The sequence below is a fragment of the Mus caroli genome, unplaced genomic scaffold (assembly GCF_978045245.1).
Source record: "Mus caroli unplaced genomic scaffold, Mus_caroli_1 scaffold_1, whole genome shotgun sequence".
NCBI lineage: Eukaryota > Metazoa > Chordata > Mammalia > Rodentia > Muridae > Mus > Mus caroli.
Genome location: NW_028227256.1, coordinates 71,541,166 through 71,567,244, shown reverse-complemented (window position 1 = coordinate 71,567,244; position 26,079 = coordinate 71,541,166). Strand labels below are relative to the sequence as shown.

Genomic DNA, 26,079 nt, shown 5'->3' with positions numbered 1-26,079 from the left:
CAGATAAACCCCCAGATGCTAATGTCTCCTGGAGTACTTGGCTGTTCATCTAAGGAAAGAAAACTACAACAAGATTCCATGGGTCTGTGGCATGCGTCTGAAGGAATGGGCAAATTACTATTATAAACAAAAGGAGTTGTCACACTGTGGCTCACAGGTACAATTGGACATTTTCATCTGGCACAGGACTAAAACCAGTAATGGCTGCACAAAGCCCTTGAAGGCAGAGTAGAGGCTGCTGGACAGCCAGAGCTTCAATTCTCAAAACAGTCCTTTTTCTTTCTTGATGTTTTGTTGCTTCCATCGAGGCAGGGCAGAGAAGGCAGCGGGAGTCATGCCCAAGGCCTTAGTGAAGTCTTCAGTGGACAGGTGCTCCTAGAAGAGAACCGGAGGGCAAAGGTCACAGTCTTCCCCTGGGTTTGCTCAAGATGAATCATACAGATGTGGCATATGATCAAACAAAAGAGGAACAAAAGCCAACATTGTCAGGAGCCAGGGAAGGGGAGGAGGAGGAAGTGTGACACAAATAAATGTCCATGCAGTCAGTCAGGCCACGTTAGGCTTGAAGTCAAATCTCAGATCTTGGCTTGTTTAAGGAACTTCTGTTATTTCCAGGCTCCTACTCTTAGGAAGTAGGAGTTTAAGTAGGAAGTAGAAGTGGTCCTGGGACCCAGGCTGGGACTTGAACTCCTGAACCCCCTGTTACTACTAACATTACAGGCATGTTCCTCCGGGCACAGTTTTTATGCTGCACAGTTCAAACCCAAGCTATATTCTTAGCCCAAAATGGGAGCTGTTTCTAAAACAGGCTATCATTGTGTAGCCTTGGCTTGCCCAGAACTCATTTTGTAGACCAGGCTAGCCTTGAACTCTTAGAGATGAATTTGCTTCTGCCTTCTGAGTACTTGAGATTAAAGGTGTACACTACCACACAGCTCAGGGATGTTTCTTTTTGTTGATTTTTGTTTGTTGGGGAGGTTTATTTGGTTTTTCTGGCCTCCAGGAGTACTTCATGCGCATGGTACACATATTCAAGCAAAACATCCATACACATAAAAGTAAATAATAAAAATAAGATTTCACCCTCTTCTGGTGCATCTGAAGACAGCTACAGTGTACTTATGGATAATAATAAATAAATCTTTTTTTAAAAAAATAAGATTTCAAAGGCTGGAGAAAATGGCTTGGTGGCGCACTGCTGTAACTCAGAACTTGGAAGATACAGGTAGGAGAGCTCAGTGCTCCAGCACCTGCCTGCCTACTATGTGCAAAGCTCAGTTTAAATCAGGCAGTCCTGAAGTGGAGTTACCCCAGGGGACATTTCTCAGCTCCTAGAGCAGCTACATTGTGCAGCTTTTTTTGTTTGGTTGGTTTTTGGTTTTTTGAGACAGGGTTTCTTTGTGTAGCCCTGGCTGTCCTGGAACTCACTCTGTAGACGAGGCTGGCCTCGAACTCAGAAATCCGCCTGCCTCTGCCTCCCAAGTGCTGGGATTAAAGGTGTGCACTACCACTGCCCAGCTATTGAGCAGCTTCTTAACCTACACTGTTAGATGGGTTTCAAGCTCAGGTAGGTAAGACATTTCAGTTCCCTACCCTGTCATTAGACTTGCCTCCCAGGCATGGGCCTTTTCTCCTCAAGTTTCCTGGGAGGGCAGTTTTGGAAATGCCGTAAATAGGGATATCAGTGGGTAGGAACTGGGTACCACGTCTGTTACTGGAGCCCTATATTTGTCACAATTATAGCTCCTATGATAGAATAAGCTCCACACATGGATCCATGGTACCCATACCTATCCTCACCCCCACTGCCATCCCCTGGGCCCAGTAAGGCTGACCTCTCAACTGTGTCCAGACTGCTGGACTCTGACCCCAGCTAAAAGGCAGAGACTACCCATCCCAGTGAGCCTGTATCTTTCACGGCCCTGCAGGCCTTGGGCTCTGCAGGCCTGCCAGCTGATTACCAGCCCTGCCCATGCTCATATTTACCTCCCAGAGGCTGATTCATCAGCACTGCCATACCCTCCTGCTGCCGCCACCACCATCAAGACCCGCCATTCCACTCTTGTTAATAATAGCTCACCTTTAGAGTTTGAGGGAGCCAAAAATGTCTGAAATCTTCCTCTCCCCATTTGGCACTAAACTCAAGCTTTCTCACATTATGCTTATAATATATCCATTATTTAAAATAATAAGTCGGGCTGGAGAAATGGCTCAGCAGTTAAGAGCACTGACTGCTCTTCCAGAGGTCCTGAGTTCAGTTCCCAGCAACCACATGGTGGTTCACAACCATCTGTAATGAGATCTGATGCCCTCATATTCATATAAAATTTTTTTAAAAAAAGTCAAGGACTGGGAGGATGGCTCAGAGGTTAAGAGCACTTGCTGCTCTTAGAGAGGACGCAAGTTCAGTTCCCAGCATCTACATGATAGACAAAATACTCATAAATGTCTTTTTAAAAAATTAAGAATCTCAGAAAAATTTATCCCAGCACTTGGGAGGCAGAAGCAGATGGGTCTCTTAAGTTTGAGGCCAGCCTAGGCTATACAATGTCTATTTAAAAAAAAAAAAAAAATCAGCTACTGACAACTGATTTTAAATAAATCTGAGTCCACACACACACTCCCACAACACACACAATGAGCAGTGTGATTGGACTTCTATGCCCTGCTCCCAGGGATATAGGACCCCCATGAAGGTGTTTGGTTCACCAAGGACTCCCAGGCACTCAGTCCTCTGCGGGCAGGGCACAGTCTGAGGTCATTAGGTTTTCTAATAACATGGACCAGACCTGGTCCTACTGGGTGTCCCCGACTCACCTCCTTCCTGCTGGGGTCCACACCCTCAGGGAGATCCTCTACAGCCTTGTTTACCAGCTGCTCCAGGGGGAAGGTGGGCAGGGGCCCAGAACTCAGGCTGGTATTGGCAGTGAAAACGTCCACTTTCGGGCTCATAACCTCCTAGGAAAGAAGACAACCATAGGTTACTTCAGCAGCCCTGAGCTGTGGCGACATCCTGTGCTGCTGTGCGCTGTGAGCTATGGTACCTTCTGCGGGAGGCCCCCTCCTGGTTCTCCCCTTCCCCTCTTACACACACACACACAGTAGAACAAACTGTAGAATGAACACCATCTCCTGGGTTGGACCCAAAAGCTAATATAATAGCCTAGTGGCCTGCATCTGGCCTAAGTCAGTTGGGAAAAGATGACTGTTTAATCAATGACTAACATTGCCATGGCTTCCCCTGGAATGTGACATCTAGGACATCTGTGACCCTTTCTCTCATAGCTGTTGTAAAACTGGCATCTATAAATTTATCACTCGGCCTCCAACTAGCTTTTCTTTTTAAACAACTGCACTGTCCACCTGGAAGGGCTAAGCACCATAGTGTTTTCAGGCTGTGATTGGAGGGCTACCCTCACCTACTTGAGAAGATGCTCTCAGGTTCTAATTGCATTTCTGAAGAGCTAGCCCTGTCTTGTTTCTTCTGCGGGCCTGTGACGACCTCAAAGGACAGTTTTGAATTCACAGTCTCATACCCCAAGCCAACATGCTAAACCTATCTCTAATAAGTAGCAGAGAGACTGAAGGAGTCACAATCATTCTACCTGGAGAACTATTCCTCACAATGACTGTGCTTAGAGACACCACCGTTTCCCCCAGGGCAAGCAAGCCGTGGCTTAAGTTCATCAGACCACTTAAGCCTTTCATTTAAACATGCAGAACCTGGAGCTGAGGAGATGGCCCAAAGGATAGATACTTGCTGTGTGAGCGTTAGGCCTGAAGTTTAGATCCCCATCACACAATAAACATGCCGAGTCCACCTGTAATAGCACACTCCGGAAGCAAAGACAGGAATCCCAGAGGCGGGCAAGCCACTAGACCAGCTGAAATGGAAGGCTCTGGATTTGCAAAATACCCTGCCCAATCAGGGAAGACATTCCGTGTCAGCCTCTGACCTCCACACACAAAAGAGAACACACAATGAAAAAACAAAACCATGGATGTTCCTAAGAGCTAACTCAAATGGAGCCTTGACATCTGCTAACTTTGTTTCTAGTTTTGATTTGTTTGTTTGTTTGTTTGTTTTGAGTCTCGGTGTTTCTACCTAGTCCTTGCCTCTGCCTCCTCAGTTCTGCAATTATAATCATGCATCACTATGCCAAAAAAAAAATCTGCATTTTAATATGCTGCCTCATGGGTGCTAAAAATGGGGAATCTGTTTCACTATGAAATGGAGTCAGCTGGGCAGTGGTGGCACACGCCTTTAATCCCAGCACTTGGGAGGCAGAGGCAAGTGGATTTCTGAGTTTGAGGCCAGCTTGGTCTACAGAGTGAGTTCCAGGACAGCCAGGGCTAAACAGAGAAACCCTGTCTCGAAAAATCAAAAAAAGAAAAAGAAATGGCATTGTATGCTACACAGCAAGGACTTCCACAAGAAAAGGGAAGAGGTTGCGGTGGCATATAAGATGCAGATGTCTTCTAACATGTCAGCTCCCACAGATAGGACCACCTTCAGGCCATTCAGAGCCAGCCGTGCCACTGTACTTACATCAGCAATCTGGCTCCAGTCCCCAGAGTTTCCCAGCTCTGCCTTAAGGTCATCATAGGATTTGGTGTTCTGCAAATAAAGTACACAACAGATCAGACTCCATCTCAGCAGAGGAGGTAAATGGCTGCTTTCTTTCAAGAGTAGAAAAAGAGCTGAGCAGTGGTGGCGTATGCCTTTAATCCCAGCACTTGGGAGGCAGAGGCAGGAGGATTTCTGAGTTCAAGGCCAGCCTGGTCTACAGGGTGAGCTCCAGGACAGCCAGGGCTACACAGAGAAACCCTGTCTCAAAAAGAATAGAAAAAGGTTGATCTGGGACTGGTGGGGAAGCGGGCAGGGGGCAGCTCAGGGTAAGCAGGTGAGCAAGGTGGTCCTAATGATGATGGAGAGAGAAAGGCCAAAGTAGCTCACATCAGAAAAAGGCAGGACAAGCTGACTGTTCTGTCCCTGCTCAGCTGGGTAGGGCAATAGAGATGAGTATGCCTCCCTGACCCGTTGTGAAGCCTGTGCAAATAGCCATGAGCATTACTGACATACTGGGGAACTTGGGGGAACAGGTGCACTTAAGGGGAGCCCCAGCAGAAGACAGGGAAGGGAAAGATACTTTTAGGAACCTCCTCTATACACAGCCCCAGTGCTTAACACCCAGGGTGACACGTCAGAACTCCCTGAATGAATTGTGCTTCCTGAATGAGGTAGAGAAGGAAGCAGAGGCTTGAGGTGATGGGGCGGCACACATCTGGACTGCTAAGCACTGGGATGACTGTGAGGCTTGGTGGATAAAGGGTGCATGCCTCCCACGCATGAGGACAGGGGTTCAGAACCCCAGCTCTCACAGAAAGCCCACTAGCTATAGCAGTTTGCCTGTGTGTGACCACAGCCTCTTAGCCTCTCAGGAAGTGGAAACAGGGGACCCCATCCCAGGGCAAGCTGACTAGCTAGACTACATGAACCTCTGAGCTATGGGATTGGAGGGAAACCCTCCCTCAGGAGTCAAAATCTAGAATGAGCAAAAACAGACACAGGAATCTGAACCTTGAGCCTCCCTGTGCACGCACACACACACACACACACACACACACACACACACACACACACACACATGGCAGGGTGAGAGGTAGAAGATTTGCTTAATCCATCCTGAGGACGAAACAGCCTATCAACAAGAGTCAAGAGTAAAGAAAAGGGGACAGGGAGCAGCAGATTTGAGGAAATTAATTTCTCTGCCCTAAACTCGTCTGCTCTGCCAATTTCAAACATCCAGAGCCACAAGCCTGGGGCAGGGAGCGGGAAGGCAGGGAAACGGGTGCCCCCGGAGACCTGATGCACTGACCCCCAGTAGGGAGCACGTGGGAGAGCCACTTTGCTGGGTTTAGAGCCAGGGAGAGTTCATCTGTCCTTTAGAGCGGCAGTGTGCTGGTACTGAGGACTCTCCAGGGTAGCCTTAAAGAAGTTCCTAAGAAAGGACTGTCCTTGAACACATTCGTCACACGCACGTGCTGTCACAGATAAAACCCGAAGCTGCTGAACACAACTACGCACAGTAAAGAACGGAGTCTTGAATTTTAATTCTGATCGATTTTCTACAGCTTTGCATAGCACAAAAACGGCACTAGAATTACCCCCTCGCCCCTGTATGTGAGGGGAAAGAGGTGCCAGGGCTTTGTTCAAGCTCAGCAAGTGCTGTGACACCTTTGTTTTTGGTTGGTTGAGTTTTGTTTGTTTGGTTTTTTTGGTTGGGGGGGGGGGGTTGGTTAGTTTTTTATGCTATGTGGTTCAGGCTGGCCTCGAACTTGAAACCCTTCTACCTCTGTTTTCAAGTTCTAGGAACACAGGCATGCCTCATCCACTGTGCCTACAAACCTTAGGTATTTTGTTTTATTGGTGGGTTGTTATTATAACAGAGTCTTATTCCAGAGGTGGTGGTATACACCTTCAATCTCAGCACTCTGGAGGCAGACGTGAGTTCGAGGCCAGCCTAATCTACAAAGTGATCTCCAGGACAGCCAGGGCTACACAAAGAAAACCTGTGTCAACAAATCAACAACAAAGACAGGGTTTCAGATAGCCCAGGCTAGCCGGGCAGTGGTGGCACACGCCTTTAATCCCAGCACTTGGGAGGCAGAGGCAGGTGGATTTCTGAGTTTGAGGCCAGCCTGGTCTACAAAGTGAGTGCCAGGACAGCCAGGGCTACACAGAGAAACCCTGTCTCAAAAACAAAAAAACAAAAACAAAAACAAAAAAAAACAAAAACAGATAGCCCAGGCTGTCCCCTAACTTGCTTTATAGCCAAGGATTGTCTTAAACTTCTGCTTCTCCTGCCTCTACCTCCCCAAAAGCTTATACCATCATGCCTGGCCACTATTTTTTTTTTTTTAATTCCCTTTCCTCTTCCTTCCCAGGTTGCTTACTGGCCTTACTTTGTATTTTAAGCACCTAAAACCATTTTTACAAAATTCCAAAGGGGGAAAAAAAAGAAAGAAGGCTGGTGGCATCTGGACCAGGGCCTCCCTTTGGATTGTGCCATGAAGCTACCTGGAGGGAGGGTGTGCTGAGTCTTGAGGGCTGACTGGACTAGCTACTCACACTCCACTTGAAGGGATCCCAAGCCAGGAACCAGCCTGTGAAGGTGGGGGGCTCGTGTCCCTGCTTCACCACGATGATAGGGGTCTCAGGGTCTCGGTTTCCAGGGTGGGTCTTGAGGTATTCTTGTACAGTTGTAGCTGCAGCCTTCTTCTCTTCCTCATTGGCATGTTTCCCTATCCAGAAGAAGACCTGTGGAGAGCCCCACAGCCCCTCAGTCCTTTCCTGCGTGGTGATCAGCTCGGGCAGTCTCCATGCCTTCCGGCTCTGCCTTGGCTCATCCCTGATGCCCAGCTAGGAAGACCCGTCGCTGCTCAGCTAATGACCTTGAGCAAGGCCTGTTTTGACCTTGACTTTACATCTGGGAAATGAGGCTGGTCACACGCTGTTCCTTAGACAGCTAGTGAACATGTGGCACTCCTCTGCCGCAGAGCACAGGATGCCTGGCAATGTTCCTGCTTCTGTGGGAAATAAGTTGTGGGATGTCCCTCTGTTTCTCCCTTCTCCTTCACAAAGAAGAAGAAGAAGAATGCCCCAGGCCCCTCCAAGACCTTGGCATTTCCCTACCCTAAAGCTACTGGGATCTCTTAATGGTAGGAACCAAGGTGGGGAAGGGTATTCCCCAGACCTCCTGTCCTACCTGGTCCCAGACATCCAATAGGAACACATCCTCCTCCTCCAGGTCATCCTGATTGAAGTCAAAGATCTCTGTGGCCAGAAAGCGTCCGGTCTGGTTGGAGCACTCGAAGAGCCGAGGAGTGATGACTTGGTTTTCCTCCTGCAGCCTGTAGGATGGGCAAAAGGAGTGTGGGGCAGAGACTTGAGAAACACAAGCACTGAAGACTCTCAGAAGGTCTCTCACACGGAACATGGGTAGGAGGCAGGGGAGGAGATGCTGGGACAGTACCTCTTGGTGTTGGCGTAGGGCGCCTTCCCGCCCAGAGCCATCCAGAAGTTGGCTGGCTCCTGCCCCTCTACTACCACTTGTTTCTCCGTCCGAGAGATGGTATCAGCAACCATCTTGGCCATCTCCCGCTCATCCCCACTGCAGCCCTGGGAAATGAAGGAGGTCAGCCATGCTAAGAAGAGCATCCTTGGTACCACCCACCCCCTCACCCTTCAGCTACATTCAGCTGGACCTCCTGGGTCTGAGAGGGTCCTTCAGGATCAGGACTCCAGGCACACCGTGAGGGACAGTTCTTACTTTCTCCCATCCTTAACAGTCTAAAGAGGGGCTGGTGAGATGGCTCAGTGGGTAAGAGCACCCGACTGCTCTTCTGAAGGTCCGGAGTTCAAATCCCAGCAACCACATGGTGGCTCACAACCATCCGTAATGAAATCTGACTCCCTCTTCTGGGGTGTCTGAGGACAGCTACAGTGTACTTACATATAATAAGTAAAGGAAAAAAAAAAAAACCAGTCTAAAGACTAGCAGAGATGATAAGGAGAATAACCCACCCACCCCCGAGTAAAAAAGGGACAAGAGACACAAGGTAGGGAGAAAGTCGAGACAGGAGAGTACCTGCTGAGGGAGCTGATGGATACCTCATATGAAAGGAACAGGACAGGCTGATTTTAACGCAGTCTGAGAGAATCAGAGAGGCACAGAGAGACCAGAGCTATGCAAGGGAGACTCTTAGGCTACCACAGTGGACCTGTAAGTGGGACCTGATGACCCAGAAGTCTCCTATCTTTGCCCTGATGCGTTCTGAGACTGAGAGTGCCCACTGGAGATGGGAGACCTGTGGCCCCTCGCACACCTTTCCACACCACAGGTAGCAGCAGGACGGAGTCTTGAGTATGAAGACATCATTGGAGTTGAGGGACGTGGCCCGGGCTGTCACCTCAAAAGCCTTGGTGTTATCAGCATTGGTCCCTCGGACCTGAAACAGTCTCGTAGAGGGCACAGGCTCCAAGTTGTTCTTTCGGGAGGTGCCTCCCTGCAGGCATAAGGGGAAGGTGGGAAGACAGGGACAAGCATGAAGGGGACACAGTGATGTGAAGAACATCCAGAGGGGGAAAGGGCAAAAGAGCCAGCCCAAAGGCAGCTTGGATCTTGGCTCTCTGCTGCTCAAGGTTTTCAGTGGCTTTCCACTGCTTTGCTATGAAGTCCAGGGACTCTGCTGGCCCTTGAAGATCCATAAATTTGAAATGAAGGCACCAACTATCTTTGTGTTCTCTTTCTCTTTCCTTCTCTAAACCCTCAGGAAAGCTGTGCCCCCATTACACTGTAAGCCCCCATTTTACCTCCAGAGAGCTAGTTTCCCCCTGCCCCAAATGTCTAGAGGTCCTCTGAATTCCTTCCCACCATGAGTCCTCTGCCTGCTCCCTGCCTTCCATTGAACTCAACTTCCATCCCTGGCATTTAACTGCACAGTGCTCCAAGCCAGGAAGTCACCACTTAGGCAGAGCCATATGACCATCCCTTCCCAACGAACGGTGGCCTGTCCTGTCTCGCTTCACTTCCTGAGTTGCAAAAGACTGTGTGCTTAGAAGGTTTGCCACAAAGAGATCACTGCTTTGAACAGCTGCGCGAGATGTCTGGTTCATTTCACTGGGAAGGTACAGCAAAGCTAGCCCCTCAAAACCCTCCTTTTTCTTTTTCTTTTTTTTTTTTAAGTCTTTTTTTTTTTTAAAGATTTATTTTATTTATTATATGTAAGCACACTGTAGCTGTCCTCAGACACTCCAGAAGAGGGCGCCAGATCTCGTTGCAGATGGTTGTGAGCCACCATGTGGTTGCTGAAAACCCTCCTTTTTCATGGAGCAGAGACCAAGGAGAGTAAATAACATTTGTACACATCGAAGGTTCCTTCCCTATGACCCTACAGCAAACATGCTGGTCTCTGTTGTACGTGGCAAGGGACCTCTCCTATGAGGAACAGGCTTGGCCCCAGCCTCATGCCCACCATACAACCTCTTCCCCATCTCCCAGATGCCATCTCTCAGTGCAGCAACTGCACCTGATAAACCACCATGCGCCCCTTGAAGATAGACATGAGGTGAGGCGGCTCCTTGCCCATTGTGACCCGGATCTGCACTGGCTCATCATTGTACTTCTGGTCCAGCAGGACGGCTTGATACGCCGAGGCTGCAATTTCATCCTGGCTGGCCTGGCTGCCCTGGGAATGAGAAGGAAGGGGAGGATGGGGTCCTGAGTTTGACCTTATCCCTCTGCCTCCAAAATATCCCACCCCAATTTTAAATCGATTACACTTGTTTAAGAATGTGTATGTGTGCACTTACATGTATGGGTGTGAGCCAGGCAGTAGCACATGCCTTTAATCCTAGCCCTCAGGAGACAAAGGCAGGCAGATTTCTGTGAGTTTGAGGCTAGCCTGATCTACAGAGAGAGACTACATGCACAAGTCATCGTGCAAGTTTCGAGGTCAAAGACTTTCTGCAGCCATGGTCTCCCCGACCACGTGGGTTCCGGGGACGAAACTCACATCAGACTTGGCAGCAAGTGATTTTACCTGCTGAGCCATCTCTCCAGCCCCCACTCACTTTAAAAAATGTTTTTCCTTTTGAGATGGAGTCAGTAAGTATATCCCTACATGTCCTGGCCCTTGCTACATACAACAGTCTAGCATGGAATTCACAGAGCTCAACCTGCCTCTGCCTCTCAAGTGCTTGGACTAAGGCATGTGTCCCTCTACACTAGGCCTTGCCCAATTATTATCATTTTTTTAGACTGGGCCTTACATATCGTAGGCTGGCCTGGAATATTCCATATAGCCTAGAATGACCTTGAACTTCTGATCTTCCTTACTCCACCTCCTAAGTGCTGGGATTAGAGGCATTTGCTACCACACCAGGTTAGATGCAAGGCTGAGGACTGAACCAAGGTTTTGTGTATGTTAGGCAAGCACTCCACAGCTGAGCTACATCTCAGCCATCTCCAAATCTGGCATGGCTGGTCCCATAATACACCCTTCCCTTCAAGTCTATATTAGTCTACATCTAAAACCTAACCCCAATAGACTGTGATTTGGACCCTAGCCCCAATTCTAATCCTTTCCCAGCCCTGGCTTACCTCAAATGCAGTATATTCTTCCTGCTCCATCCTCAGAAAAATACCACATAACTCACTCCCCTGCACTCACGCATCTGACACAGAGTCCCCACATAGAGCAGGTGACAGGAATTAGAAAAGAGACTCAGAACCAAAAGGAAAGAGCTGTGAATGGGGAAGTCCAAAGGGAACAATCTCAGAGCTAAAGCCAACCCAAGGTGGGAAAAGCTGGGGTATTCAACCCATAGGTGAAGACAGGAGTGGGGGAGAGCTGAGCGGATGTGCTGCAGGTGGGATGCAGAAAACTGAGCAGGTGTGCTGCAGGTGGGATGGAGAACTGAGCAGGTGTGCTGCAGGTGAGATGGAGAACTGAGCAGGTGTGCTGCAGGTGGGATGGAGAACTGAGCAGGTGTGCTGCAGGTGGGATGGAGAACTGAGCAGGTGTGCTGCAGGTGAGATGGAGAACTGAGCAGGTGCGCTGCAGGTGAGATGGAGAACTGAGCAGGTGTGCTGCAGGTGGGATGGAGAACTGAGCTGGTGTGCTGCAGGTGGGATGTGGAGAACTGAGCTGGTGTGCTGCAGGTGGGATGTGGAGAATTGAGCTGGTGTGCTGCAGGTGAGATGGAGAACTGAGCAGGTGTGCTGCAGGTGGGATGTGGAGAACTGAGCAGGTGTGTTGCAGGTGGGGTGGGCAGGACCTCACCTGCCAGATATACAACAAGTAGGATTGCTTTTCCCCTATGAGGTAGGTGTAGAGCAGCAGGTAGCAGTCGCCACCGTAGAAATGGCCCAGCCACTTGGACTCCACAGGCACCAGCTCCAAGTCCTCGATGCGCCACACCTGGGACCAGAATCAGTCCTGTATGAGGTCCAGCCTGGGTTCCAGCACCCCCTTCCCACCAACTTGTCCTCCCCGTCCCTCACTCACCTGCACTTCCCCACTCCCATCATCCACCATTTTCTGTTGGGCAGCCACCTGCGGTTGTACGTGCATGGTCAGAGCATCAAACTTCACCTGTTCCACCTTGGCTGGAGAGATAAGGACACCAGCTGTCACTAGCTGAGGTGCCCCATATCCTCACTACAATCCTGAGAGCTGGCTGGTACTCGAAGACCCACATGATAGATGAAGAGACTAAAGCCAGCAAGGTTCAGCTGTCTAACGTCACACACACACAGAGTAGTATGTGTCACAGCTCCACGCCCCTAAGACCTCATTAGTGGCTCCCAGGCCACTGAGGACAACTGAGGGTCAAGAGCAGTGCTTTATTTAGTCCAGCTCCCTGGAGCATTTAGACTTCAAGCCCGGCCTTGCCTCCAATCTTGACAGGAATCCCGTCGTGATGAAGGCTCCACGCTGTCCTTTCATTTGAACCCCTCCCCCAGCGTCCGGCATACCTCTTGCCCTCAGCAAATATAGTCTGCTGAGGTTTTCGGTTTCCAGGGAGGTTCAACTCCATTCCACATGACAGAGAAGTCATTTTTAGCTCCCCTTTTCTTGTGATAACTGGAGCTTTTTTTGTCCTCTGGGCTCTCTGTACCCACCAGGGAGCTGAGAGCAGGGTAAGGTGTGTATGAAAGAGGGGAATTGGGAAAGGGAGGAGGGAGGTGTGGATTCTCACCCACAGAGCCCACAGTGTGGGTTTTGCCAAGGCCTGAGGTTCGGTTGGGCACTGTCCACTTCTGGAAGAGTTGTTGGAAGATGGGGGACTCAGCTCCGTCATTCTGCACCTCAACCTGCGTGCTCGGTGGGTACTGCTTGGCTTTGATGAAGTTCTGGGGAAAGGAGGGGGTCACTGGTGACTACTGCCTCTTGTCCCTAGATCTTCATACCCCCTGCAAGCCAAAGCCTGGTCCTGACCCCAACCAGATCCACTTAGTCTCAATCCTGAACATGCCCAGCTCCAAGCCCAAAGCGGACCCCAAACTCAATCAAGATCAAACCTTTTAGTGTCTCAAACTCCAACCTCAACCCCGAATCCTGACCCTGATACCAACAAATCTGACCCCTACCTGCACTATACCCCAATTCGATTCTAATACCCATTGCAACCCAACTGACTGACCTGACTCCAGACCTGAGGCCTGGCATCAAGCCTTTTGGAGGAAGAAGAGCCATTCCCTGAAACAAAGCTCTTGCAGGGGGGAGTGACACCCAATATCCTGAGGAGGCCTAGGTTTGTCTAATTGTCAGCTCACTCACATGCTGAGAGCCAGGAAGCTGGTGACAGTATGCTCCTCAGCCCCCAGCAACTGTGTCCATTTGCCCCTAGCCCTGACCTCCCAGAAGAGATAGTCCTTAGACTCTTCCTGGTGCTATGGCCTGGTCTGAATCCCTTCCTTCCTCCCTCCCTCCCTCCCTTTTTTTTTTTTTTTTTTTTTTTTTTTTTTATGTTTATATGAGTACACTGTCGCTGTCTTCAGACACACCAGAAGAGGGCATTAAATCCCATTACAAATGGTTTTGAGGCACCATGTGGTTGCTGGGAGTTGAACTCAGGACCGCTAGAAGAGCAGTCAATGCTCTTAACCTCTGAGCCATCTCTCCAGCTCCCTGAATCCCTTTCTGCTGCTGCTGCTGCTGCTGCTAGATCAGCTGTTCTCAACCTGAGGGTCACAACCCTGTTGGGGTCATATATCAGATATCCCGCATATTAGATATCTATATTACGATTCATGACAGTAACAAAATTATAGTTATGAAGTAGCAATGAAAATAATGTTATGACTGGGGGTCGACACAAGGTGAACTGTATGGAAGGGCTGCAGCATCAGGAAGGTGGAGAACTGCTGTGCCTGACTCCTTCCTTACCAAGGCCTGGCTCATGGCTCCGCTCCTCTCCTGAGCGTTGGCATTTTTTCCCTTCCACACAAAGATCTTCAGGCCTCCCTGGTCCAGGATGTAACAGTCCTGGAGCCAATAGAGAAAAAAAAAATTAGCCTGTGGTGCTGGGGTGGGGGTGGGGGTGGGGGTGGGGCTAGGCTGTGCCAGTTTCGCCCACTAAGTCTGCTTTAGCATCTTATAGATGCCCCTTGCTTGAGGTCTTCCAGATCCTCTCACCTCATGCTTGAGCAGGTCTTGTGTGAGTGGCCGAGTAGCAACTTCTCTAACCACCAGTTTTCCTTCCGAGTCAGACACACTGCAGAACACAGGAAGGCATGGATAGGGATAGGAGGTGCTGCTGGCAGAGTACCCTAACCCAGGAAGTCACCAACACCCAGGAAGGCCCCAAGCCAGAACTCACTGGTACAGCTTGAGTGCAGCCTTAGCGGCCGGCTCCACCACTGAGTCAGAAATAGCAGCCTTCAGTTCTTTGCGTGGGCCCAGCACGTGGTTCATAATTGCCATCAGCTGTGGGGAGTCCCCTTCCTTCTCCCCGTCCACCACACCTACGTAGGTACGTCCACCCCGTTCCTGGTCTCGGATCTCTTTGGCCAAGGTCATGCCCTGTAGAGAGGGCACAGATGACCCATGAAGGCTGGCAGACAGGGTAGCAATGTTCACCACCCTGAACTCTGCTGGGCAAACTCCACCCCATTGTGCAGATCTACAAGAGGTGGAGACAAGGCTTTTCAGGTGTGAGAGGCAACGGTTGGAAGCTATGGGGAGGTACATCTCCTCGTAGGTGATGGTTAGGGGTGGAGGGGTGTTTGCGATGGTCTTGCTGTGCCTGTAGTTTTGACATTGTTGGGAATTTATGGCTTCCCTTCGTGGTTCTGTACAAGAGCTGAACCTCAAAGGTCATAGTACTCTACCTTAGTCTCACGGCGCACATGGGAATTCACATGAACATATCTATACACAAATACTCAGGCACACACATAGTTCTGTTCCATGAAAGTTCACACAGGCATGTATCTGCACACATAGTCCGGAGAGTGACAGCTCTCATGTGTACACACACTGTGGTTCACTTTTTCAGCCCAAGACCCCTCCCTTCATGAGCCGTCTGGAGTCCCTGGGCCCTTGTGGACAGCAACAGCTGTGTGCTTCTGTCTCTAGCCTAGCTCTCGGCTCTCATCATAGGACAGAGCCTCTTCAGATAGTCAAAAAGTGCCCTCTGTTTCCCCCCTAGAGGTCCTCCCCATCTCAGGAACTGGGGCACTACTGTTCCCTACTGTTCTCAAGCATAAGGCTTTGTATCTTCACCCCATACAAAGTGAAGCCGGGATTCCACCTGGTCCCCTTCGCAGCACATTTCCACTCAGAGATCAGATAAGCTTCATTAGCTTACCCAGTAAGGACCTAACTCCTTTTCACAACCTGTTGGGCACACATCCTGCCCATGAGACCTGCTACCTGCTCAGCATCTTCCTACTGGGCAATAACCAGCCACTTTCCTGCCCCAGGGCCTTTGCCTCACCCCCATCTGATCCCCAAAGTCTCCCTGTATGCCTAGTACCGAACTTCTCCAGTTCTCTGATTCATCCTTTCCCTTACGGCTTTTTGACCAGACGGCCAGCTTCTGGGTACAGCCAGGGCAAAGCTCTGCCCACCTCATCCACTCCTGAATACCCAAGGCTGAGAATGGGGCTTGCCATAGTACGGAGACATATTCCACCATAAGGGTTAGTCACAAGTAGACACAAGCAGTATGCCTCTTCATGTACATAGAGACTTAGGTCTACTTTCACACACTGTCCTGTCCCCAGAAGTGCCAGAGAGAAGCCTGTGGGGTGGGGTAGTTGCAGGACTGTGGGGTTGAGGTTGACTAGGGCAGGTGACGCTGAGACGAGTGAAGCTGATGAGGCATGTTGAATTGCAGAAATGAGGTGCCCTGGTAGGGTTACCCGAAGTCTCTCCATGCGGTTACTCTCTGGCCCATTCCACTGGATAATAAGCTTCCCAAGGTCCAGCAGAAAGACATCCCCTCTGTTGAAACTCTTCCAGGACATTTCCACCTAGAGGGCACAGGGAAGTTCAGAGCCTCCCCATCCGCCTCATCTTCAGCCACCCTCCCTTTCTTCTGCCCCCCTCAGGCTCAGTTCTTAGCCCGTGTCCCAGCCCCGCCAACTCACCTCTCCAGCCAGCACATTCCTCTTGCCCTTGACATGCAACAGTCGCTGGACATCACAGGAGTTTGTTTCTACGTGCTTCATGCCGGAAGCCACTCCCCCTTTCCGGATCCTGGGAAAGAAAGGAAAGCTGACTTAAGGGCACTGGGTGGGAGAGTTGTGCCAAGGTCCTGAGCTTCCTGGGGCCCTCTGAGGTCCAAACTGGGACAGCCACCTGCCAGTTAGCCTGAGTGGGCAAAGGAAGTAGTTAGGTTCCAAACATCAAGTTTACAGTCACCATCAGTGTCCTACAAGGGCTTGGCTGGCGGGTAGCATATTGTTGCACCTGACCCTGCATTGTATGTCTTCCTATCCCTTGCCCTAGCTCCCGGCCCTGCAGAGCGGTCTGCCAAGATAATCATGGTAATTTGGAGAGGAGAAAGTGGGCATAACGCCAGGCTCTGGTGACCAGGCGCTGAGGCGGAAGAAGGGAGAGATGCCACTCGACTACCAGAGAGTAACTTTGGACTGTAGCCGCTGGCAGAAGAGAACAACACAGAAAGGGGAGGTAGGGATATCGGTGATTGGAGAGCTTCCATCCTACACGTTAAATGAAACTGCGGTGGTGGAGCAGGGGTTTCCTTTCCATGAGGAGAGCCAGCTTCAGACTTTTCTAGAAAAAGTAGGTCTTTGCACTGTGAAAGGCCTGATTGGAAAGAGAAGAGGGAGCGGCCACCTGCCAGTTAGCCTGAGTGGGCGTGGCTTGCTGTAATAGCCTGAGAACCTCAGGCCCTGAGCGGTCCCTGTAGACAAGAGCTAAGGTACAGAATTCACGCGCCATAGTCACAGAAGGGCCCAAGGGGTAAGTCCAGCCAAAATAGACTCAGAGGAACGGGGCCAAGGTCAGAGTAACAGCAGCAATAAGAGTGAGGGGTGGAAAGGTGGAGAAAAATCAACAAAAGCCATGTGCGCTCCCCAGAGCCCCCAGAGCCTCAGACTTCCTTCTGAAAGTCTGGCCAGCTCACCTCCCACCGACCAGAGTCTCTCACACTTCAGGCCTTAATGTCCCTGTCTCTTCAGCCCAGCTCCCAGTTCCAGTCCCCACCTCGGATGACCAGTCTTGGTGTCCTCCCCAGTCCCAGTTGTTCCCCGCCCTACACAAGGCCTTGCTTGAAGTAGCTCCGGAAAGTCTCGCTCTCGTTGCCTTGAACCTCGCGGTGCTGGACAGCCCGGCCCTTCAGGTAGTCATCCATCTGCGTGGTGTAGATGGCAGCTGCCCCCTGCTCATCCTGGGACGAGTCCTGGCCAATCCAGTAGTGGATATCATAGGAGAGGGTGCTGCTGGTCTTGTGGATCTGGGGGTGGGAGGCATCTATGCAGTGAGACCTGGGTCTCCCGTGGGTCCCTATCCCATTCTGCGGGATCTGCCACACACTTGAACCCTGGGCCGCAGGTGAGCCTGCAGCAAGGAAGCTCTGCTCCTGAGCCCTGAATTGTGGTTCAGCTCACTCTACCAATGGAGAAGAGTAGGTGGCTTTCCCCATTATGGACCTCGTTCTTATCTCAAAAATAACGCACATGGAGTGATGCGTGCAGATCAGAGGCCAGTAAGGTGACTATATCAGCAAACGAATGTATTGCAATCGTCCCTCAATGTCCGTGAGAGAGAGGACCACCCCATGTTGGAGTCCCTTCTGTAAAATGGTACGTGATGTTTGTCTACAATCTGAAAAATCCTCCCTTATGCTTAAAAAATTATGTGTATATATGTACGTGTGTGTGCACACGGATATGCTAAGTGTGTTTAAGTGCGGGTATAGGCATGCCCTGGTGTGTGTGTGTGTGGAGGTCAGAGGGCAACTTTAGCAAGTTGTTCTTTCTTCTGTACTTGAGGCTTTGAACCCAGCTTGTCAGGCACTTACACTTGCTGAGGAGTCCCTGGATCAAGAACTAACTTTGTTGCTCCTGTTATTTTATTTTTGATACAGGGCCTCATATAGCTCACATTGGGCAGGAATACTCTGGGATGCAAGATGACTTCCCACTGGCGTTCTTTTTCTCCCTCAGCGGGACTGGGATTACAGGCTGGTATGCTGATGCACCCACTCATAGGGCTAGGGATGGAACTCGGGGTCCCCTGGATACAAGATCAGCACTCTACCATTTGAGCGACAACCCAGATCTCTCTTAGACTTTACATCATCTCTAGATGATTCATAATACCTAATAGGCAGATACTGTCAAAATAGGTGCTATATGACAAGAAAAAAAATCTATATAGATTCAATTATTTAAATTCATATATATATATATATATATATATTGTGTAAATATATGTGAATATATGTACATATATATATGGCATCTCAGCTCCCCTGAAGGTGGAGTTGCAGGCAATTGTGAGCCAACCGACATGGGTGCTGGGCTGGGAACTGAACTCAGGTCAGTATGCACTCCTAACTGAGGAGCCATCTCTCCAGCCCCCGAGATGCAATTTTTTTCAAATATTTTTATACAGTTATTGATTTTTTTGTTTGTTTGTTTGTTTTCGTTTTTTTCGAGACAGGGTTTCTCTGTGTAGCCCTAGCTGTCCTGGAACTCACTTTGTAGACCAGGCTGGCCTCGAACTCAGAAATCCACCTGCCTCTGCCTCCCAAGTGCTGGGATTAAAGGCGTGCGCCACCATGCCCGGCTATTGATTTTGATATCCTGTATACACAAATAACTCCTGCACACACAATTATTGTGTACGTACATCATAGCTGTTTTCAATCTGAGACACACACACACAGAGGCACTCGCAGACTCATAAAATGAAGGAGTGTAATTAGAAACACTTCAAAAGTCGGAAGCAAATCAGCATAAGAAAAACACCAACATCTCTAGCAGTGTAAGTGGGTAAACATCAGGAAGGGATATGAAGATGATTGTGGGTTTTAGAGGGGGGTCAGGCCTAGCAAAATGGCTCAGTAGGTAAGAGGGCCTGCCATGGCAACTGGCGATGAGTTCAATCCCTGAGATGCACAAGAGGCCCCGCCCCCCAAGTTGTCCTCTGAACTCCACACTGTCTCCATGGTGTGTGCATGGCACACACACATGCACACATACACACACACACAAATAATTAATAAGAATGCAAGGCAGACCAACTCAGCCTTCCCCTAGGCTGAATGAGTTTGTAGCTCTTGAGCTAGAAAGGACTTTTACAAACATTTCTAAGCCCCGCGGAGCCCCACAGCTGGAGTCCTGGTCACTCTTGCAAACACTGACTAATGAAGCCAGACCACCCCTCAGCACTGCCCCAGCCTCTAGCTTCCTCCCTAATACCCAGCAGGCTTTGCTTTCTGATCAGCCCTGGCCTGGCCTGACCCACTTACAGCCAGGACTACATAGCAGTCACCATCGAAGAAGCTTCCAAAGGTGCTGGAAGGCACAGGTACCATCTGCATAGCCTGAGGGGAGAGAGAGAGAGAGGTCATAGAGGGCAAGATGGCAAACCTGTAGTCCCAGCTACCCAGGAGGCAGAAGTAACAGGACTGCTGGGGTCTAGCCATTCAAGGCTGCTATGGGCTGTGCTGATCACTAGCTGCACTGTTTGGGACCAGTACAGTGGACTCCCAGGAACAGGACACTATCGGGTTTCCTAAGGAGGAAAGAACTGATTCAGGTCAGAAAGAGGTCACAGGAGCTACCGGGACCACCAGGTACTAAAGCTGACCAGGGGTGTGTAGCAAGATGGGAGCTGAGGGAACAAGGTCCAGCAAGGTTTGGCTGCAGTTTAGAGTCCTTACTGAGCATGGCCCAGGGTTCCATCCCCAGCATCACAAAATACCGAAGAATCGAAGAATCGAAAGGTAGGGAAAGGGGCAGGGGGAGGAAAGGTGGCAGGAGCTAGAGAGGACACAGGAGAGGAAGACAGGACCAGCGGGGAAGGGGATGAGGATGTAGAGGTAGGCTAAGGACAAAGTGGAGAAGAGAGGTGAGGGAGGAGCATGGGTGGAGCATGGGTGGGGCATAGGGAGGAGCATGGGTGGAGCATGGTGGAGCATGGGTGGGGCATAGGGAGGAGCATGGGTGGAGCTGGCTGCAGGAGCATAAGCAGTTCTCTTCAGAGTATAGGGCAGAGCTGGAGGAGTCAGATGCTAGGCTGCCTGCACCTTCCTGAATCCCAGGGCTCCCCTCCAGACAGAACTCACCTCGATCCTCCATATCTGTATCCCGGGAGTGGTGATGTTGAGAGAGCCTTTGACTTGGGCATTCAGTTTAGTCATGGTGGACGAGCCTAGAGGAGAAGGCATGTGAGAGCGGTGGCTGTCGAGCCAGGCTTGAGGCCAGAGGAAGAAGGGAAACTGGCTTCCTATGGGGGTCTTGACCACTGTAGTCCAACCTCTACCCTGCCCACCCAGCTTTGATGATGATCCTTTCTTAGTTAAATGCCTACATTGGCTCCCTTAGTGCCTGTTACACAGCCCAGCACTTAAAACATACCCCTTCCTCCATGTTTTTGAAACAAGGTCTTGCTATATAGTGCAGGCTATCCTGTGTGCTATCACAGCCGGCTTAAGGCTCTTCTTTAGCCTCGACCTCCCCACATCTTTAGGCTTTTTGAGACAAGATGTTATGTAGCCCAGGCTACACTATTTCAGACTGCCTGATCTTATGCAGAGGAAACCAAACCAAACACAAAAAGACCCCTCCATTGGTAGAGTGCCTGCTCTATCCTCAGGATTCAGGTTAAAAAGCTTCCAGCAGTGATGCATGCCTGTAATTCCAGCACTGTGGAGGCAGAGGTCAGCATATCTGAGTCTCCCTGGCTAGCCACTCTGGATGACTTGGTGAGCTTTAGGCCGGTGAGGTGCGTAGTCCCGTCTGGGAAATAAGGGGGAGGTGGCAGCAGGGGCAGCGAGATGGCTCAGCGAGTGAAGGCATTGCGCACTAGCCCGAGGAGCTGAGTTCAATGCCAAGAGCCCACAAGGGAAGGTGAAAACTCCAACAAAATACCTGCATACTTGGGCACACTAAATAAACATATATAATATTAACAAGATGCGTGGTATCTGAGGAATTGCACATTGGTTTGTTCTCTGTCCCACACACAGGTACACACATGTGAGCACCTGAAGACACAAACATGCACATATACACGCATACACACACACAAATGTAAAAAAACAAACCAAAACAGAAAATTGTCTTTGAAGTTCATGGCTACTCTGTTCACAGGAGTGTCAAAAGTGGAATGACAGCCTCACAGCCTGGTCTACAGAGTGAGCTCAGGACAGCCAAGATTGCAAGATTACACAGAAAGACCTTGTCTCAAATAAAAAAAAAAAGGTGTGGGGTGGGGGTGGGACCACAAATTTCCATCAGTAAATGAAACAGAAAGTGGTTTATCCACACAAAGGAACACTATTAAGCCATAAGACGACGATAAGATAGAGTATAGCAGTGACACATGGCCCAACACAAACTGTGCTAAGATAAAGGGGCCAGCCATAAAAGAATACACGGGAACACATCCCATTTACATGAACTATTCAGACAGGCAAATCTGTAGGTGCAGAGACTGTGGTTACTCGGTCTGGAGACAGGGCACTGGTGAGCACTGGTGAGCACTGGTGAGAGTTGCCCACCCACTAGGATGACCAGAAAGTGCTGGAACCGGGAGGTGGAGAGAGCTACATAGCGCTGCAAATATGACAACTGTCACAGAATCACCTGAACAAAATGGGGGCTGGGGCTGCAGCTCTGTGGCAGAGAGCTTGCTTAGCATGCACAAGGCCCTGAGTCCCACCCTGAGCTCCTAAATAAATAAAATAAAATAAATGTCTGGGTGTTGGTAAACCCAACACTAGGGGTGAAGGGTTGACCCAGAAATAGGAGCATTGAGTCAAAGCAGCCTGGGCTATACAATAGATGGATGGATGGATGGATAGATAGATAGATAGATAGATAATGCATCTTGTGAGTACTTTACTATTATAATACAAAAGAAAGCATGACTCTCCCTCACCAGCCCCACTAATATCCTCTAATCTCTGTGATTATTGCACAGAATATTCTTTGTTTGTTTGGGATAGGGTTTCCCTGTGTAGCCCCAGGTATCCTGGAACTCTGTAGACCAAACTGGCCTCCAACTCAGGGATCCGCCTCCTCCCCCCCACCCCACCCCCCAGAGTGCTGGGATTAAAGCCATTCACCACCATGCCCAGCTGTTGCCCAGATTTCTGCCTGCTCAGTAAGAAATCCTGAGCATTAAATTGGGTGTGGTGTTGAACACCTGTAATCCTAGCACTCGGGTGAAGGCTGGAAGAGCAGGAGTTAAAGGTCATCCGTGGCGACATAGCAAGCTCGAGGCCAGCTTGGACTACATAAGATGCTTTCTAGTAATAATGATGTGTCAGCAAAATGGCTCGGTGGTAAAGACACTTGCCACCAGCCCGATAATTTGAGTTCAATCCCCAGAACCCACACCGTGGGAAGAGAAAACAACACCCAAAACTTTTCTCCGATTGCCACACGTGTGCTGTGGTATGCACCTGTCCACATACATGCACAATCAGTCAATCAACAGAGCTTCTAAAAATTAATTAAATCTCCCACATTTAGTACAATACCAGTTCTCTGTTGGATAAATGAATGAGTGAAGGAAAAAATAAAGAAAGAAGGAGAAAAGGAAGGTTTGGATGGATGGATGGATGGATGGGTGGGTGGGTAGGTGGATAGATGGATGGATGGAAGGATGGGTGGATAAATGGATGGGTGGGTGGATGGATGGATGAGTGGATGGATAGATGTATGACAGGCATAGAGAAGCTGCCATCACTGCTAACCAGCCTCCATCTACTGGCCTGGAAGAAGGCTCCCCGTCCCAAGCTTTCCCTAGCTTTGCCTCTTTCTGTTTGAACCTGTAGCTGTGTTTGTTCCAGCTGCTGATCAGAATCACCTGGGAGCTTTTTAAAAAGCTCCTGCTGCTCAGAGCCTGCATCCCCAGGGGTTCTGATTTAATTAGACCAAAATGGGGCTTAGGGCTTGGATACTTTGTTTCCACCAGAGATGAGACCTTAGTCCTTTGAAAACTGGCCAGGAATCCTGGCATGAGACACAGGGAACACTTGTACCTGGTGGTGCTCATCCCTCTCCATCAGGATGGAGGTCACCCATTCTCCACGTGCCTGCTCCAAGCTGAGTAGGACCCAGTCACCCTCTGTGACTGCTCCTTGGCCTAGTGACTAATAAGTACAAGGTCAGGTGTCCCGCACTGACAGCCCCATCTCTCCAGCTAATCTCTCCTTGCACTTTGATTTTGAGTCATGTCTTGGATAATAAATGGCTTGGCCTTTACCTCTTGTAAACTCCCTCTTCTGAGCCCCACAGGGTGGCTTATCTTGTGATGCTCTGTCCACTCTGATCAGCCTGCCCCTTGGTGATTCAGGCCACCAATCCATCTTGGGCAGCTTGCTGTGTTTGCAGAAGCCTGACTCTCCCCAATACCCCTGTTGGCATGGGCGCCAATATCAGATGTTCTTTAGCATGAAAAGTCCCCCAAGACACACACACACTCACACATACACTCACACACACCCTCCTGGTTCAGCAAAACCAATTTGGGTACAAAGGATAGTAGTTTTTGTTTTATTCTGGCCATCTTTGTTACTGTTACCCTTTCTCTAAGGCTCTCTTCTGCACTCTCTGGGTGAGGAATGTGGGCCATACCTTGGTGAGTTAGGAGCAGAGGTCTACCAGATGGACTGTCCTGGAGCAAACCGTCAGCAAAATAAACTAATGTTACACACAGGGGTGTTTATTGACCAACAGGGAGGGCACAAAGGCTTGCTGCCTCTCTCTGAAGAAAAGTAAGATTTAAACAGAAAGGGGCCCGGCCTCCTTAGAGCCAAGTGGGGATGGCTGGTTCTGAGGGGTAACTGGTCCAACTGCTTCTGCTCCTAGCCATGTTGGTCAGAGCAGACACCTCTCCTTCACCCTAGAAGGACCTCCTCAACTCTCCTGTCTCCCCTAAACTTCAGGGAGGGTTGGAGGGGGTCTCATTCTTTAACTTGCCAGCAAGGACCCTGGGCTGGATGTGTCCCTCATTGGCTCACCCCTGGTCCCCACCTTTCTTCAGCCCTATCCCTGGGGGACACTTGTCACCCAGAGAACCAAAAGTCAGCTACATGTACAGAATCTTGGATGCCTCCCCCTCCTGTCCTTCTGTTCCAACTGTCTGTCCACCAACATTCTTCCTACCCTCTCTTCTGCCTTCTAGAACAGGAGTCTGACTGCCTTTATACCCAGGCTGCTCTGCCTTGGCTTTCCCACTTCTTTCCTATTCTTCCAGACTCAATCGGGACACACTTCCTCCAGGAAGCCTTCCCGGAATTTTTGGGCTGGCAAGGAGTACTTTCTCAGGGTCCCACCGTGTTCCAGACTGAAACCTTTCTCATCTCTGACCACACAGTGATAAAAAAAAAAAAGGCCTATTTATAAGTCTGAAGTTCCCAAACTCTCCCACCTAGACAGACACAGCCTAGAGAGATGAGAGGTTTGGGTTTGGGTTTTGTTTTGTTTTTCTGGTTTTTCAAAACAGGGTTTCTCTGTGTAGCTCTGGCTGTCCTGGAACTCACTCTATAGACCAGGCTGGCCTTGAACTCAGAAATCCGCCTGCCTCTGCCTCCCAAGTGCTGGGATTAAAGGCATGCGCCACCACTGCTGGGCTTCTTTCATTTTTTTCTTAAAGACAAAGTCTCACTCTATAGCTCAGGCTGGCCTCAAACATATAGCAATCCTCCTGCTTCAGCCTCCCAAGTGCGCAGATTATACACACTACACACATGAACATCACTCATGCTTTTAGCTACCAACTCACAGCCCATAGTAGCTAGCACTCATACTGGCATTGTGAACTGGGGAATGGAAGGAGGACCTGTGGGCCTTAGGGGGATTTGGGTTCTTCTTCTCCCCAGCTACCTATCCTTTCATATCTACTGTCCTGTTGCTCTTGGGGTACAACTTTAGAGAATCCTGGGCGCTGCCATGGGTTTTAGTTCCAGCTTTTAACTGGACAGGAATGTAGTAACACCATGGGCTAGGTCATGCCCTATACAAAGGACACCGTCCTGCTAACCAAGACCTGGAAGCCCCCAGAGGCAGATTCTCCCAACCTCAAGTGACAGGGGGATTCCTGAGCAGATAACCTTGGTCTAAGTGAGTCCCAAACTTCTGGGCAGGCTTGGCTTTCACTGCCCGCTCTGATATAAAATAGACCATGGTAACCGGAAAATGGAGGGGCCATTTTTAGGAAAGGGGTGATGTCCAGGCCTAATAGGGCCTAGGACCCAGCTCCTGACTCTCCCCCTCTCTCCTGGTGGCTGCAGCTTACATCCCAGGATACATGGGCCAAGGATACGACCTCCCAGGAGTGTCAGGGGAATGGTGACACAAAGAAACCATTTCAGATGTGCAAGACATGAACACAGAAATGAGCAGCCAGAAAGAAGTAATAAATATAGGCACGGAGACCAAGTCTCAGGACTGTCCTGATTTTAATTGTAGAAATCTGAGTCCCAGGAGCCACCTTGGTCCCAGGGAGTCTGCACATATGAAGGGAAGGTGACTTACAGGGAAGGGGGTCTGTGAACTTCCTTCACTGAAGGCCCAAGACAGCCTGCTGGCTTCTTGCTTCTTTCAGAGTTTCAGAGCACCTTACCTCACCCCCAAACTTATACCAAGGTGCTACAGAAAACACAGGCTGCCAGAGAGAAGCAAGGACCCTGTCCCCTCCAACTACCTGTGTTCACCATGTGTCCCCACCCAATTGCCTTACCTGTCTGGAAGAGGCAGCCACCACCTGGGAGATCTTAGGAAGTTGTGGCAAGCTGGCTGCAGGAGAACGAACGACCTTTGTCCTCACCACCCGCCCCCCTCAGGAACTTCCTTCACC

At 49.9% G+C, this 26,079-nt stretch overlaps 1 protein-coding gene across 1 annotated transcript; it reads right to left on the bottom strand.

The window, feature by feature from the left end:
• Positions 1–74: 74 nt before the first annotated feature.
• Vil1 (villin 1) lies at positions 75–26,079 on the bottom strand. The gene is made up of 20 exons (XM_021170852.3): positions 25,963–26,079; positions 20,336–20,421; positions 19,517–19,591; positions 17,298–17,494; positions 16,164–16,272; positions 15,936–16,046; positions 14,390–14,592; positions 14,206–14,284; positions 13,957–14,055; positions 12,767–12,920; positions 12,073–12,173; positions 11,848–11,985; positions 10,093–10,251; positions 8,890–9,069; positions 8,037–8,182; positions 7,770–7,914; positions 7,133–7,321; positions 4,550–4,618; positions 2,818–2,958; positions 75–375 (listed from the first exon to the last, which is right to left on the bottom strand). Exons 2-20 carry the CDS (start codon positions 20,408–20,410, stop codon positions 262–264), a joined length of 2,484 nt encoding a protein of 827 aa, XP_021026511.1. The 5' UTR covers positions 20,411–20,421; positions 25,963–26,079; the 3' UTR covers positions 75–261.